The sequence below is a fragment of the Thermobia domestica genome, chromosome 1 (assembly GCF_964235325.1).
Source record: "Thermobia domestica chromosome 1, izTheDome1.hap1.1, whole genome shotgun sequence".
Taxonomy (NCBI): Eukaryota; Metazoa; Arthropoda; class Insecta; order Zygentoma; family Lepismatidae; genus Thermobia; species Thermobia domestica.
In genome coordinates this window covers 83,787,825-83,805,266 of record NC_137454.1, presented here as the reverse complement: position 1 = coordinate 83,805,266, position 17,442 = coordinate 83,787,825, and the positions used below count along the sequence as shown (strand labels likewise).

The 17,442-nt window shown below is 33.9% G+C and overlaps 2 protein-coding genes across 2 annotated transcripts in view; one reads left to right on the top strand and one right to left on the bottom strand.

The window, feature by feature from the left end:
* Wnt4 (Wnt oncogene analog 4) overlaps positions 1-10,068 on the bottom strand; it is a 66,065-nt gene extending 55,997 nt beyond the window's left edge. The window contains exon 1 of the mRNA XM_081760303.1: positions 9,377-10,068. Coding sequence (XP_081616429.1) covers positions 9,377-9,459 — 83 coding nt within the window. The 5' untranslated portion in view covers positions 9,460-10,068. The remainder of the gene's footprint in view (positions 1-9,376) is intronic.
* LOC145686707 (uncharacterized) overlaps positions 1-17,442 on the top strand; it is a 106,529-nt gene that overhangs the window by 65,035 nt on the left and 24,052 nt on the right. The window lies entirely within an intron of this gene.

Here is a 17,442-nt window from a genome sequence, read left to right as displayed (position 1 = left end):
GCATAGCGTGCAATAGGAACTCGAAACACACATACAAACTGTTTTCTTAAAGTCACTCTGATAAGTTTGACAAAAAAGAACTAACCGAACTAAGTTAATTATGTTTAATTATTGTCTAATTCCGTCTCAAAGTACTAATAATAAATACAAAATATTCTCAAATAATATAATTTTACATACAGTCATTAATCTCTGATGAACTTATAATATTATGTATTAATGTATAGCTCGACTCAATTTACAGAAAACCTTCAACACAGGTACTGCACATTGAATCTCGAAACTAATACATGAAACATGAAATTACATGCATCAAATTCTATTATGGAGTTTTAAATTCTTGACGCAGGCCGGAAATATTCTGTTTCGTCACTGAAAATAGATTCTCAAAAGAAGGTTCATAAACACTACTACCTTAAAGAGTCGGAATACGTGTATACGCAAGGATATAACGAACTATTTGTTTAAACCACCTTTTTTTTTTTTAGAATTCCAAATTGTGCTATTCGGAAATCCTATTGAATAGCTATAAATCCGTCTGTCTAACTGCCCGTCCATCGACAGGTATCAGAAGAAAAACGCTAAGAAATATCAAGGAGTATTTTTTTTTTTAGATCAATTCATCGTCCCAAGAATAGGTGTCATCTCTTTCGTTAACATTCTATTCAAACCAGAAGCAGTAGAATTTAACCATTTCCGGTTTCAAGATTGATCGCCATAAAACAACAATTTAAGGAGATAGCGAAAGGCGTCTTTTCGAAATCAATTCAGTGTCTCAAGAAAACATACCAGCTTTCCCACATCACGCTACTAAACTGGAAGTGGTAAATATTTACTACTACTTCCCGGTTTCAATATTGATTTCCACAGAGCAAAAACATCAAGATAAAACGTGAAGCGATCTTTAAGATTGGTTAGTGTCTCAATAACGGAGAACGGATTCTATCTCGTCCATTAACCCTTTATGCAAACCAGAAATGATAGAAATTAACCATTTCCGTTTCAACATTGATGGTCATAGAGCCAAAAAGGTATGAAATATGGGAAGCGGTCTTTGGGAATGAAGTCAACGTCCGAAGTATAAATTCCGTCTCTTATATACTGAATTCCGTATTTCTTCAGTTGGTACTTCAAAGATAAAAATAATTTCCGACACTGTAATATTTTTCAGTTAAATTACAACGAGTCACTGACAGATAGGCACCAGATAATGTTGTGAACAGTGACGTACGTAGGGAGGTTCCAGGTTCTGTAAACGGACCACGATGTTAGGGGTGAATAAACATTTTTGTAATTCATGAGAATACTAACACCTGAAATGGTATTAAGTTTGGAGATTGAACTCTCCTTTGATTGATCTCTGCGAACGACACTGATTATCATGTTACACTCCTAAGTACCATGATTTTGATATTGGATTCTTGTGTTCTTCTTCCTCATGAAACACTAAGGTTATGAAAGACAGGGCTTACTATTAACTTCGGCTCCGAAAGACGACTAGAACGTGAATCTTGATGCAATTTGAAGGCGCACAGATGATCATACAAGACCATTCTTCACAGTATAGGTCGTTCCTCCACACTGTCTAAGTCCCTGAAGAAGCTAAATTATAAGACTAAACCACCCCAGGACAAAATGAATGATATTTAGTGACAATCTTTATTATTAATCATTGGATGATTCCAGCTTCAAGTTCCTTTCCAGTATAGAGGTTATACGAGACAAAAGTGTATTGCTTAAGGTTGGTTTAAAGGGACAAGTTTGCCGATAGATGTCACTACAGTCTTCGTATGTCTCTCACGTATTTTTTACATTTTACTAAAATTCACGATTTCTCTTACAAATTTCAAATTACAGACTTCAAATTTTTAGAGAAGGAACTTCATAACCTATCTAAGGCAACAATCAATGCCGATTTTTTATTTAAAATGTTCTTCATTGTTTAAATGGCTTGATTGTTAGAATTGGATATCCAAATCTTTAACAATATACTGTTTCAACAATGAAGAAAATTCTAAATGAAAAATCGGCACGGATTGTTGCCTTCGATAGGTTATGAAGTTCCTTCTCTAAAAATTTGAAGTTTGTAGTTTGAAATTTGTAAGAAAAATCTTGAATTTTCGTGAAATTTGAAAAATACATCAGAGAGATACGAGGCATATAGTAACATCTATCGGCAAAACTTGTCCCTTTAAACCAACCTTAAAGTGGGTTTGAGGGACAGAGTTGCTCAGTGGTAGAGCGCTTACTTCTGGTGTCTGGGGTCCATAGTTCCATCCCCGGACAAATCAGTTTGTGGTGGACAAAATCATGTCCGTTGTTCATCTCGGGGTTTATTCATTTCCTTTCACATTCTCATTCCCAAAATTATTCTATCATCATTCACTTGCCTTCGTCATCGTCTCTTGTAGCCTAAAGGTCATAATCGTTTGGCATTAAACTAAACATTTCATTTTATTTTCAAAATCATTTCTTGCACTCCCACCAGGGATCAACTGGTCCAACTCGCACATAAAGTACAAGTGTTGGTTACTTTACCAGCAGGGGCAATTAATAATAATAATAATAATAATAATAATAATAATAATAATAATAATAATAATAATAATAATAATAATAATAATAATAATAATAATAAATAAGCTTTTTCAGTCACGCTCGAGTGCAATTTTACACTACAACTATGACAACATATTTGCAAACAATGTACAGAATCTATATGGAAAATAATACAGTATACGCAAAGAATACGTGTGATAATTACTTGAACTTCTGAAATTTAAAGTTCCCACCGTCAGAAGACGTCCAAAAGCTGGTTTACTTTCACTGTAGAACATTATAAACAAATATGATAACAAGCTCACCTATTTGGAGCATGTGTGACCTCTACAACAAACTTTGTGTGGCTGATCCAAATATTAATATATTCAGAATGTCGTTCATTAAATTTTTTAAAACTGTAGTAAATTCTTTAACTGCCAGAATCGATGATAAACCAGGGGGCCGCGGTGGCTCAGTGGTAGAGCGTTCACCTCTGGTGCTTGGGGTCCCGGGTTCGATCTTTGTTATGGACAAAGACCGTGTGCGTGGGTTTTCTCGGGGTTCTCCCGTTTCCTCCCACTTTCTTCATTCCACCATTTCATTCATTACTCATCATCACCGTCTCGTTTAGCCTAACCGGCATAAACGTGGGACGTAAAACCCAAAGATTTCATTTCATTTTTCGATGATTAACCAATCATTAAAATTATCACTTGTCTGTTTATTCTGCTGTTGTTATGTTTATCTGTTTTCGTGAATACTGTAAATGGGTATCCTTACATGTAGTATTCTTCCCTCCGAAGAAGTAAATAAATATACAAGAGTAAAAAACAAAATGGGTATATGTGTCATATGATATACTTCTCTGCATCAAGTATTTTTTTTTTTTAATTTTCTTCTTAAGTTTGATTTCACTCAAACAATTATGTGTGTGTACGATTAAAAATGAAGTTCACTAGTATCTAGATAGAATAAATACGTAAATGTATTACTACAATATACATACTTATAACATTATTTGAGTCATTTTCAACTACATTAATGAAGTTCTGTGTTCTGCATTCGTTGGCTACTTTATTGATTTGAAACAAATTACTATTTTACTAGCGCCAGCAAGATGTTATGTAAGATATTTTAAAAATTTAATTTAATTTCATACATTTTATTTACTATTTTTGAAGTTAACTAGTAGAGTTCTTTTTCCTTTCTAGCAGCTGTTTTCCTGTCTTGGGTTTGAAAGGTTGTCCACATTTTACGTTATTTAAAGAGATCTTGGTTTTGAAAGGTTGTCCACATTTTACGTTATTTAAAGAGAATACAACAGGAATCATTATTAATATGCGTACATACTTTATTTAAAATCCTACGGTAGAGATCGAGGCCGAATTAGATCAGTGTTGATTTCAGGAATGACCCAGGCGAGGGGGAATAATTTCCTCCCCAGAGCCACGAAATTTCCCCCGGAATCATATATTTTATCGTACTCAATGTAGATTTCCTGTATTTTCGTAATACTATTTTTAACCCTAGTGTAGTGTATTGAAATTTCCCTTCGAAGAAAATCTTCTGAAATCATCACTGCCTTAAATTATAAAATAACACAAGAAAAGATTTGCAATCACTATACTATACTGTATATTCCATTTAATTTTATGTTTTAACATTAATTGGTGAAAAGACCGTAACCACAATAGTAAGACAGAGAGACGACAACACTTTTCTTTTTTGTGTATGGAGGTAACGGGTTCACGTATTATTAATTGCTTTTTTTAAATATCTATTTATCTAAGCATGCAGTTTCAGGGAGTAATAAAGATAATCGGAGGGAAGGATGGTCACCTTCTAATTACGAACTTGATTGGTGGTTACTGCATCTAGTCACTATAATCTTCTACCATGTCTGATCTTTCTGTCCATATAATTTTATCTGTAAGGTACAGTTTCATTCATACGGATCAATAATGGGCACGGAAGTCACTAAGGATGGATTTAAATAACGAAAAATTTGGTTGATATTGGTTATTCTGTACATTTTGCGGATACTAACTGGATTGTTTTGTAATTACTTTTTGTACTCCTTATTGTCTTTCAATTGTTTGCTGTTATTATTGATTTCTCAATTTATCTCTCTCCACATAAAAGAAGTTCTGACAGAATGGTTGATCAACGCTCAGGTCGAACTACTTAAGCTAGAGACTTGAATTTTGGACAGAACATAGGATTTTTTAATGATAGATACCACTAAGGAAGGATTTTTGGAAATTCGATGGAGAAGGGGTGAAAAGAGGGATGGCAATTATTATCTTAAAATGTCCATATCTCGGAACTTCTGAACGTCTGCCACGTAAAAATTGATGTATGGACTTCTCATTTAAAATAATTAGAGATGTGTTCCAGCGTTTTTTGATACCTGACCTAGAAGGGCAGAAAAGGGAATGAGAAGGAAAAAGGGGTGGGAATTACAATTATTATAATACGATGTCCAGATCTCTGAATCTCTTAAAGCTAGACACATAAAATTCAGTATTTCGACTTTTGATTTAAAATAATTTGGAATTTCGTCTTCTGATTTTAGCATTTTTTGATATTTGCCCTACAAGGGAAGAAAAAAGGCAAGAGGTAAAAAGGTGGTGTTATAATTGTTATAATTGAATGGCGATATCTCGAAATTCGTTAAGGTTTGGGAAATGGAATTTTGTATTTATAATTTTTATTTAAAATAAAAGAAACGTATTTAAGCGTTTTTTTTTTTTTTTTTGGACATTTCCTACAAGGAAAGAGAAAAACGGGAAGAATATAAGAGCTGGGATTGTACTTGTTAAAATAAGATGGACATATCTCGAAATCCTTTAAGATTCGGGGCATGGAAATTGATGTTTAGATTTTTAATTTAAAATAAATAAGAACGTGTTTCAACGGGTTTTTAATGTTTCCCTTAGAAGGAAAGAAAAGATCGAATGAGAAAAAGAGTAGAGTTGTAATTGTCAAGATATATCACTATAATTCGGAATCCCTTATCAGTAGAAACATGTTAAACAGAGACGTGTTTCAGCGTTTTTTGGTTTCCCTTAGTAAGGAAGAAAAACGTTGTGAAGAAAACAGAAGTTGGGGTTTCCAATTGTTATAAGGAGATGACCATATTTTGATATCCCTTAAGATTAGAGATATATTAAGGATATGAGAAGCACAAGGCCATAGACCGAGCAAATGCAGGGGTCTGGGGGCAAAGTTCACAGTTAGCTGAAGGCAAATTATTAATAGTAACAATATTATCATGATGTATTGAATTACCTTAAAAACATTTTATGAGAAAATATAATTAACCTCTCAATAGCCCTCACAGCCAGTCTAGTTACAAACACGCGTTTCTTTGGTGTACGTTGTTCCCGGCTCGATTCCTGTGGAAAGGGCATTAACAAATTTGAACACATTATGCTGATTCGGATTCCATCTTAAACTTTAGATCTAGGTTTCATATAGCCTCGGCGTTGGGAAGAGACGCTAAGCTTGAACCACCCAAACCACCAGGCTAAATTCTATAAAACTGATTGATTAATGTTCATTCACGTCCTTCATCAGCACCAAAGTTATATAGGACAAGATCTGCTTACAGTTTCGAGTAGGATCTGAACCAATGCAGTGCTACACTACTGGAAAAGTCGAAGCAAGAATTAGGTTCTCGAACAAACAGATAAAAATACATTGCACTTAATACTTTCTCAATCAAATTATTACTTTATTCTTAATCAAATTATTACTTTATTCTTAATCAAAGTATTACTTTATTCTTAATCAAACTATTACTTTATTCTTAATCAAAGTATTACTTTATTCTTAATCAAACTATTACTTTATTCTTAATCAAACTATTACTTTATTCTTAATCAAACTATTACTTTATTCTTAATCAAAGTATTACTTTATTCTTAATCCAATTATTACTTTATTCTTAATCAAACTATGACTTTATTCTTAATCAAACTATTACTTTATTCTTAATTAAAGTATTACTTTATTCTTAATCAAACTATTACTTTAATCTTAATCAAACTATTACTTTATTCTTAATCCAATTATTACTTTATTCTTAATCAAACTATGACTTTATTCTTAATCAAATTATTACTTTATTCTTAATCAAACTATGACTTTATTCTTAATCAAAGTATTACTTTATTCTTAATCCAATTATTACTTTATTCTTAATCAAAGTATTACTTTATTCTTAATCAAACTATTACTTTAATCTTAATGAAACTATTACTTTATTCTTAATCCAATTATTACTTTATTCTTAATCAAACTATGACTTTATTCTTAATCAAATTATTACTTTATTCTTAATCAAAGTATTACTTTATTCTTAATCAAACTATGACTTTATTCTTAATCAAAGTATTACTTTATTCTTAATCAAACTATTACTTTAATCTTAATCAAACTATTACTTTATTCTTAATCCAATTATTACTTTATTCTTAATCAAACTATGACTTTATTCTTAATCAAATTATTACTTTATTCTTAATCAAAGTATTACTTTATTCTTAATCAAATTATTACTTTATTCTTAATCAAATTATTACTTTATTCTTAATCAAACTATTACTTTATTCTTAATCAAAGAATTACTTTATTCTTAATCAAACTATTACTTTAATCTTAATCAAACTATTACTTTATTCTTAATCCAATTATTACTTTATTCTTAATCAAACTATGACTTTATTCTTAATCAAATTATTACTTTATTCTTAATCAAAGTATTACTTTATTCTTAATCAAAGTATTACTTTATTCTTAATTCTAAGTGGAGGGAAGGGTGGCTCACTGGTAGAGCGGTTACCTCTGGTGCGTGGGGTCCTTGGTACGATCTCCAGCCAAGTAAGTTTGTGGTGGACAACATCGTGTCTATGAATTTTCTCGGAGAACTCCCATTTCGTCCCACTTTCTCATTCCACCAATTCTTCCATCATCATTCACTTGTTTTAATCATCCGTCTACCTCAACTTAACGGACATATTCATGGGACGTTAAACTGTAATATTTCGTTTCATTTATTATTATTAGCGTTTAAGGAGGAAAAAAATGTTCTTAGATGAGACTAATCTAGAGATATCATTCAGCTAAACAAACTGATATGTGCGAATGTAAAACCTTTTTTTGTGTACTTTTTGAGAAAATGGAGAGAGACTAATCCTAAAATTTGATATTATAGAAGAATCATGGCCACTTATTGAGGTGAAATTGACACTAAATATACCCTCATTAAGCTCTTTATTACACTGAGAAAAAAATTGTAGATGGCGTACTTAAAAAGATAGGTTACATGCGTAATTCCTGTAGTTTTTGGACTTAACGTACAGCAGACGTATAACTGAAAACGCATGTTTTATAATACTTTGTGTATAAGTGTTCCATCTATACGTACTTTCCGTATGAAACAATGTAAGCGGTCAGGATCTTACATACAAATGGATGTATATAACATACAGCTGAGGAATGTAACATAAGTATATGCATGTGATAAACGGAAAACTGTTAGATGTCAGACATCCTGCAATGGCATGATGTAACATCCAAGGGCAGTACCTATGTAGCATACGGATAACGTATGATCCGTAATGATTTCTGTAGTAAACAAGAGGTACCGTATAATTGTACAATATACCGCTGTCCGGAGAACGGAATTTTCTCAGTGTACGACACCCTAATAAGGCATTGTATGTTAATGAGATATAGCCTAAAATTATAATATAGCCTCTTACATTTTAATTTCTGTTTGACTAAAACATTGTTCAAAGATAAGATATAAGTATTAGTGGAAAGATCACTTCAACTTGAACAAAAGAGCACACTTGAGGATAGGCGCGCACTTAGAATTTGTTGTTGTTGTTGTTGTTGTTGTTCAAAGAGGTCCAAACTTTGAAGGAATGGGTGGGTCCAATACTACAAGCCCCTACGTCCGTGTAGTATTGAACATGTACCATTCTGCACCCGAAAAGATGATAAGTAATTGTAAAATACCTTCATCTATATTTTCAGAAAAAAAATAGTAGAACTAGATTGCTTTTATAAGAGAAAGAGTACAGATGAACAGTAAGAGAATATTTTCGTGCTACATGAATCATTTCCCTGTTAAACAAATACTGTAAAGTTTTATTGAGAAAGTGTACAAATGTATTGTTCAAGTAGGAGTTTAGTTTTTTTTGGGGGGGGGTCTGGACCTAGTGTGCCTCTCCCCGTGGACTCTCCCCTTGTTTAAGGGTACATTTTCATTTAAAGTTTTGGAGAAACTCGAAAAAAAAGGAGCTTTTGTGGCGCTATAAAGTATGTTGTTTATAGCCAATGAAAGTTTTTTTTTTTTTTTTTTTTTTTTTTTGCTGGGAGGATTTATTTTATTATTATTTAAATATGTACTATATTTTGTATGTAGCAAAATACGTTTTCCATTCTGTGGCACCGTGCATGAAACCCATACCTCACAAAATTTTGAACATTAACGTAATGGTACCCCTGCAGTGACAGAACTTTAACACATCATCCCTCCAATTGTTAATGTTCCATATACAGTAATATAAAAGTAACAGAGATGTTAGAATAGTCTAGAAATATTTAATTTTAAAAAATCCATGGATTTAGACTCGATTTTCAGTGAACTTTTTATTTATGTGTATTATGGGTTTTGTGCATGGTGCCACAGAATTAGCAGATACGAGTAGCTGTTCGTCTTTTCCTAATGCTAATATACACATACTTTTTACGCACCACTTATAATAAAACTAATACTACTAATAATAATAATAGTGATGAAAATAAAACTAATATCACCTACCCATGAGTAAAATTGATGAATAAACATCCAAATGCCACAGTCAACAGATATAATTCGAAGCGAATCACCTTCATCATCGCCATTTTTATCTACTATTTTGGGATCCTGTTCCAATACAGGATACATATATATTTTTTTCTACACTGTACAATTAGTATGAAGCCACATGTTTCTTCTTTTGTCCTTATGTACACTACACTCAACTATGTCGACTTTGTTAACAAACACACTTGAGCACGTTTTAGAAAAATAAAATAAGTAATATTCACATTGCTATGATTATGGGTCACACATACACTCACTCGTTTATCTTGTTTACGGAGCGAATGGTTGAATCCCGAAATTTGTATTATACTTTGCAGAACAAAATATCACAGTTTTTGTTATTCAGGGAGAAATGTTCTCGGAAATAATGTTGGACTTAGTACAAGGAAGCAAAACTTTTTAGTATCTTTTTAAAAACTTTGCTTGACACCCTTTTTAACAGAGCTTCCCTTCTTGTATCTTGTATCTTTTGTGAAGTTAAAAACTTTTTTGGAGAGTTTTAGTCAGTTAAAGCTATTTCTTTGTTGTATCTCGGTGTTTGTGTGTTCTCTGTCTTTTTGTGGGGATACATTTAAGTGTGTATGTGTATGTGTATGTGTGTGTCTCACTCTGTCTCAAAATCTCTCCTGCCTTTGTCGCCCCAAATATTTGCAGTTTGGGAACTAAACTGAGCAAAAGAATCTTTAGATGAGGACGACTTCCTCCTCAACTCCACCCATTGCGACATTTTCAAGGCGGAAACTCTCCTTTTCATTGGCTAACTGCCTGTTAAGAAAGTTCCTATCATTTTCAGATTTCTTAATAAAATATGTTTTATATGAATTCATCGGTTTTCCTTCCGCACCCTCTCTCTCTCTATCCTGCTTTCTTTCACAAATTAAAAACGCCTTCTTACTTGCGGTGACTTTAAAAGGAAAAAAAATAGAAGTGATATCATTAAATAATAATCGATTCGTAAATTAGCATTATTTCAAGCAATTAAGAGCCATCTGTAAAATTTAATATCTATAAGTTTTGTTTTAATGAATATATTATGTTAAAGGGGATAAAAATATGACAAACAGAATAAAGAAACAATGTGCCCCAATCAACGATTTCATGAAAATTTTGTTTAGAAACTACAAGTTTCAGAAATTTGTTTCTCCAGGTGCAAAAAGGGCAGCGGTGGCTCAGTGGTAAATCGTTCACCTCTGGTGCATGGGGTTCTCGGTTCAATCCCAGCTCACGCCAAGTGAAATTTGTGGTGAACAAACTCCGTGTGCATGGATTTTCTCGGAGTTCTCCCGTTTCCTCACACTTTGTTCATTCCACCATTTCACTCATTTCTCATCATTACCGTCTCCTTTAGTCTAGCCGGCACCGGCATATTCGTGAGACGTAAAACTTAAAGATTTTATTTCATTTTTTTACAAGTGCTTAAGAAAGGTCGAATCAACGCATGTGTTGATGTTGATTCAACCGAAAAAAATATAGGAAATAATACATTCATAAAACCCACTGAACTCATGACTAGGAGGATCTTGTGTTGATGATGATGATTTTGAGTTTAGTGTCTCTTTCAGCAGCGAGGTTATATGAGAAGTAGATCTACTGATTAACGTGGAATCCTAACCACATGAAGGAATCGAACCCGAGTCTCCCACGCCAAAGGCGAGTACGCTAAGCGCTTAGCCACGAATGAGCTCAAAGAGGATCTTGTGTAAGTCAATTTACAAAGTAGGAATAAGTATTTTTTAAAAAAATAAAAATAGACTGTTCCACGATAAATTTCGGGGGAAAAGTCCGATTTTAATTAAACTTAATACATATCTTGCGCCTACCTTAAAAAATAAGCTCATTATTTTGAATTGAAGTGCATCAAAAATAAGGGGAAGAAAATATGAAATCTATTCCATGTAGCAGAAAAATCCGTACTTTTCTTATGTGTGACATTTCGATTCTTTACATTTTTCTGAACATAAGTCATAATGGACATAACAATCGGAAACTCCTCATTAAGGTGACATTCCTTTAGATCAAACATATAACAAGCGATATATAACTCAATTTCGGTAAAAAATGGATTTTGCGTCTTTTGATACTAGGCGCCTCAATTAGTACATTTCATTTACAGATCATTGGTATTTTCACATATACACATAGCGTTCAGAAACGACACCGACAAACTTTGGGAAATGATTTCTCACACAAAATCATGATTTAAAAAAAACATAGTTCTATGTGGATGCACGAGTTATAACCCACCAAAAAAAAAAAAAATAGTCGGAATGATAAAATAATGGATCATAACTGGAGAACGAAATATCGGATAAAGTTCGGTTAAAGAACATAGTTCTCATTTGAAGTCTAGATTTCATTGATATAACAGTCGGTGTGGGACAGGGGCGGCGGTAAGGTAAGCCTCGAAACGTAGATGACAGTTCATGATGTGCTCCAGAAACGGAAAAATTATATATCAGGAACTGAAAACATTTGACGTAACATAAAACATAAAACGAAGAAACCTAACATCTTCCAAATATTAATTTGATCAAGAGGCACATCTGCTAAATAGAAGCTTGTTTCCGGAAGCACAAAAGATTAAATGTTTTGAAAGCAAAATACGGATGAAGGGTTTTATTATGATATTATGAATGATCGGAAGGGGTAAAATCATACCTGTATATTAATTTTACCTGTTGGAAATACACACACACAACAAACTGCTTCCGTCTGGCAAGTGGTTTGATCTTTTCACATATGAGAGAGACAAAAGCTGGGACTTCTTATGAACTTCCAGAAAATGAGACCTGACTGTGTAAGGCTTCCTGTTGTATATCCTCGAAAGGAAGTGTTTTGATTACCGCAGAACATTTGTGACAGCATGTATTTACTCTATTGTACGTGATGTGCTACTGACCATCCTTAACATTTGATTGAGCCTCTAAGACCGAGAGAATTCAATGAAGCCAAAAGACCAAAATAATAGAAGGCTTTCTTGTATTCGACTACAAGCAGTGGGTGCTTCCTGAACCAAATAATAAAAATCATCAAAGGAAGGGTTACTAATTACTAGTTGGGCTGGGTTCTTATGAAAGAATGCCAAAGAAGAAAAATCATTCAATAAATTTGTAAAGCACCTCTTTCTTTTCCTATAGCGGTCTGGTCTGGTCGTTTACAATTCTCTCAACCACAATCTTCTTTTTATAAACTCTGTTTTTAAGTAGCTATATGTTTGTACTGATTTGTAACTGGCCTAAATATTAAGTGTACTAGAAACATAGGTGAAGAAACAGGGGTAAATAAAACTGCACCAATATCTTTATATGACAGGTAACTTCATACCAGAGTACCTACTGAACATCTCTGGGAAAGCTATTGGAACTCTAATATTATAGAAACGAAATATTAAATAACATGAAGAATAACAAAGTACATGTATTTATTCTTTTTATTTTATTGTTTATTTTATGTAACAGATACATAATTACATTTTTTTGTGCTGTACAAGTTGCAGAATTACAAAATTCTATTACATCTATTACATTTCTCCACTGTTAATCTTGAAGATGTAAAGATGATGATAACTAATAGTAATAATGTTAGTGTCTAGCTCTTTATTCTATATCTACGAGTATCATCTACTATCACAATCATGTATTATCACTCACAAGTTACTTGGTATTTATCTTTATTACAATCTAATTACATTTACGCACAATCCTGATTCACACCTTTAATATCATATATCTCTATAAGTTATAGGAATTCCATATTCTGTCATTGTTACTCAAAAATTCCTTTGATATTAATCATGACATCAAATCATTCTCACTAACTATATGGATTATTAACAATTAATGTAATACAAACTTATCGCCCGACCAACAGCAATACATATCACTAACCCAACATCCACTACATTTTTAGAATGGGCAAGATAACCAAACGCAATACTAGAATTCTCATGGATCAAAGATCGCTAATAAGCAATTGAAAATATATATAAACATTGTTCCAGATGGGAAAAAGATTATTTTGAATTTAGAACATTGATATCTGCAATAGATTAATTTTGGAAAGTATTTGGCCACGGCAGAATATATTGAGAAGTATCATATCGATGTTGGCATCGTGGTACTGAGGAAAACTCTGCTAAACCTTGAGTAAAATTGCTGATCTCGGGATCCGAATTCCAATAAAACAACATTTACTCGAGAATACTAACTGTTGATCTACATACTGGTGATCTGCAGTGATTCAGGAGGCAAAGAGGGTGCAATCATATTTTTACAGTAACAAATAATATACATTATTTAACTACTATATTAAGTGTAATTAATATGAAGTCTTGATAACTAAAAATATGTACCTGTACTATTAATATCCACCAATTTCCTTATTTATCATGTTTTAAGACATAACTAATAAACAAATTTTCATAAGAGACACTTTTTTTGTTTTGCTTTGACTTTTACATAAACTGAGAAAATACGGTTTTAAAAATACAACCATTTTCAAATTATGTAGCTCCTTGTTTCAATCTCAAAAAACTGCCCAAAAAAGGATGGAAAACAAATTCCATTAGTGAACCTACTGATTAGCTTAATTTCTGTTTAGAAACTCTATTGACTTTTAGGATTATTATTTGTTACGAATGAGAATATTGCTTTCGGTATTGGAGAATACATAATTTAATAATTAGTATTAAGGTATCGGTAAGGGTTTTAATCAAAAATGCAATTCAATTTTTTCAGCAACTATGAAAAATCACTCCTTTATTTTTAGAAATGGAAACCTTCCCTTTTGTCTTACTTTAGATGGAAACAGTCCCCCACTATTGGTTAAGTACACAAGCGGATTCAGGGGGTGATTGCCCCTCCAGAAGAGGAAACTTTTTTATTTTATATATAAATAAAAGAGTTTGGAGCTCTTAAAAGTAGCTCTAAGTAGCAGTATTACAACACATCTCCCCCTCAGAAGTCCGTCCTGGATCCGCCCTTGATTCAGGATATAATATGTGTCTATCTTTGGCTCGCAGAATAGCAGCAATGGAAGCAATGGGACCTTGGTAGGTGGCTGGATGCATGGTGCACAACATTTTCACATACAAGTCACTTAATTGCTGTAAATTTCGAGGAGGGAGACAGTGAGCTCTAATTGAATGATATCCCAAAAGTATTCAATTGAGTTAAGATCAGGTGAACTTGGGAGCCATTGCAGCAGTTAAATTCACACAGCACTGCTGTGCTCCTTGAACCACTGCAGCACAACATTGGGCTTGTGATAAAGTGGCCTTGTCCTGCTGAAATATGACCACCACGAATGTGTGTACATTAGCAATGACCTGTGAATAGCTAGGAGCCGTTATGGTGCTCTCAACACACACTACCGAGCCCATGGATGATCATGTGAAGCTCCTTAAATCATGATGAAGCTACCATTGGGCTGTCGTCATCCTACTCTGAACGACTCGATCAGCTGTTTCCTAGAAAACGTCGGATTCTGGCCCGGCTATCGATGTGAGAAGGCAGTATCCTGATTCATGGGACTATAGAATGTTGTGCCATTGATCTACGGTCTAATGATGATTGGCATGTGCCCATTCCAGTTATAATCGACGATGCTATATATAGTTAACATTGGTACATGTGTAAGACATGGCTGCGATAGCCCATATCTAACACAATGTACGCTGAACTGTGTGCTCAGATACAGTCGTGCTTTACTCACGGTTAAAGTCTGCTTTTAATTGTTCCGCAGTTTGAACCCTATCCTGTTGTGTTATCTTCAACAGTCAACGACGTCCGATATTTTTAATTACGTATGGCTGCCTCATGTGTTATGGTTTGTTGTTGGCTTTACCGTTGGAAGGCACTAACCAAATTAGCTCACAAAACTCGTGTTATTTCTAGATGCTCTTCCCAGCCATCTGCCCATTATAATCAAGCCCCTTCCAAATTCTGATATATATTCATTCTACGGGGTATAATTCCCAGACATTCTTCCAACAGAATTCTGAGATATGCTCGATTTCAAGATAGTTCCAAAGTAGATAAAAGGTGAGATTTTACAACAGTGAATACGGAATGTTTCGGTAGGAAGTCATACATGTTGGGATCGCAAGCTGCACGGTTTCTCGTGTTCGGAATAACGCTTACTGAGATGTATTTTCACGTATAAGGAAGAAATAAAACATCGCATTGTATATTACGAACACATGGGACTGTGGATCTTGCGGTCCCTAACACGTACGATTTTCAGCCGAAGCATCCCTTGTACCTTTTGCCTACTTTGGAACCACCCTTAAATTCAGATCATATTTACGAATTCCATTGAGATATGAAATCCCTTGCACACCACTGCCTTTTTGGATTGCTTATGTATGACTTCCTTTACATTGATATGAACCGCCACTCCATTGTTTCCGAGAATTCGAAACAGTGCATGTTAAAATTTTGCTTTCCCATGATTTAGGATACCCCAAGCTCTGAAAGTATCTACTTTTCTCCACAGGTCTATATAAACTTTTTCTCTTATTTTCAGTGAAGAATCACCTCTTACAATTCGTTGATATACAAAGTGTGATCAAAACGTATGGTAAATGTAGTTGCACAGTACCATCATTCGATGTTGTATCCATTTCAACTAGTACCTAACTCCGGTAGCCTAAACCTTTGGCACAGTTAGCGTCGATTGTCAAGTTTGAACGAGTTGTGACATGATAGTTACCTTTCAGAGGCAAAAGAGTAAGGACGTGTTAAGAGTGTCTGCCGCGCGCCAACATTAAGTTTTGTTCTTAGCTACAGAAAGATACCAAAGAAACTCATGAAATGCCGAGATTAGTGTATGGCGATGAAGTGGTGGAATTGAAATCTGTTTACAAGTGGTATGGACGATTCAAAAGCTGCAAGGAGTCGGTTAAAAACGACTACCGATCGAGACGTCCTTCGACGTCACAAACAGATGAAAACGTGCAAAAGATGGCACAAATGATTTGTTCAAATAGGCGAATGATTATTCGACAAGTTTCTGAAGAACTTCTCGTATGGGTATGTGAAAAGCATTTTAACCGGCAATGAAATGGGCAAATGGCTTCCTTCTTCCCCACAAAAACGCGCCGTGTCACACCTTGCTTTTGATCTGCTAGTTTTTGGCCGGAAAAGGTGTTTCTGCCTGTCCACATCCGCCTTATTCACCAGATTTAGTACCATGTGATTTCTGGCTCTTCCCAAAAAAATTAAAAATGTGCTTAAAGGAAAAGGTTTTGACACCATTCCTGACATTGAGAAGCCACAACGAGCAGCTGAACGTCTTTCCAAAAGAAGCCTTCCAGAATTGCTTCCAGTCATGGATTCAACGTTGGAATAAGTGTACTTTGAAGGAGATCAAATCAAATTCCACGTAAGCTTATTACTTTTTTTCTAATAAAACGATTCACCGTACTTTATGATTACACCTGGTACAATGCAAATACATTTTGAAAAATTAAAGGACATTTAGCTAAGCTCGAAGAAGAAATAACTAAAATCTCATACTTTAGATTCGAATTCGTTTCAAAGGAACAGAAAAATAATTCCCGATAGGCTCCTATAAGTTAATGAATTTTAAAAATAAAGATGCACTAAACATTGTTAAAATATGATCTGATATACCAATACCAGACTATTCACACAATTTCGGATGCTCCACTATGGGTCTTAGCATTTACACTGGATGTGTGATGCTTGCACAAATAACATTGTATCCACTTCTTTGCTTGTCTCCTTTGCCCACCAAACAACATAGCTATTATACGAGCTGCAACACTGCAATGACTGGAGAAGACAAAAAATAACAATCGTTTCTTGGTGATAGCTAGCACGTGACTTAAAACCAGAAAAAAAAACTACCTGGCAACTATGGGAGAGAGAATAGAGTAGAAGAATCTGTTTGTGTGTACTGTACATATGTATAATAATAAAAAAAAGAAGTCTGTGACACCATCAGCCAAACCCAAGAGAGATTGTCTGATGCAGAAATTGGACACCCTCATTAGAGTA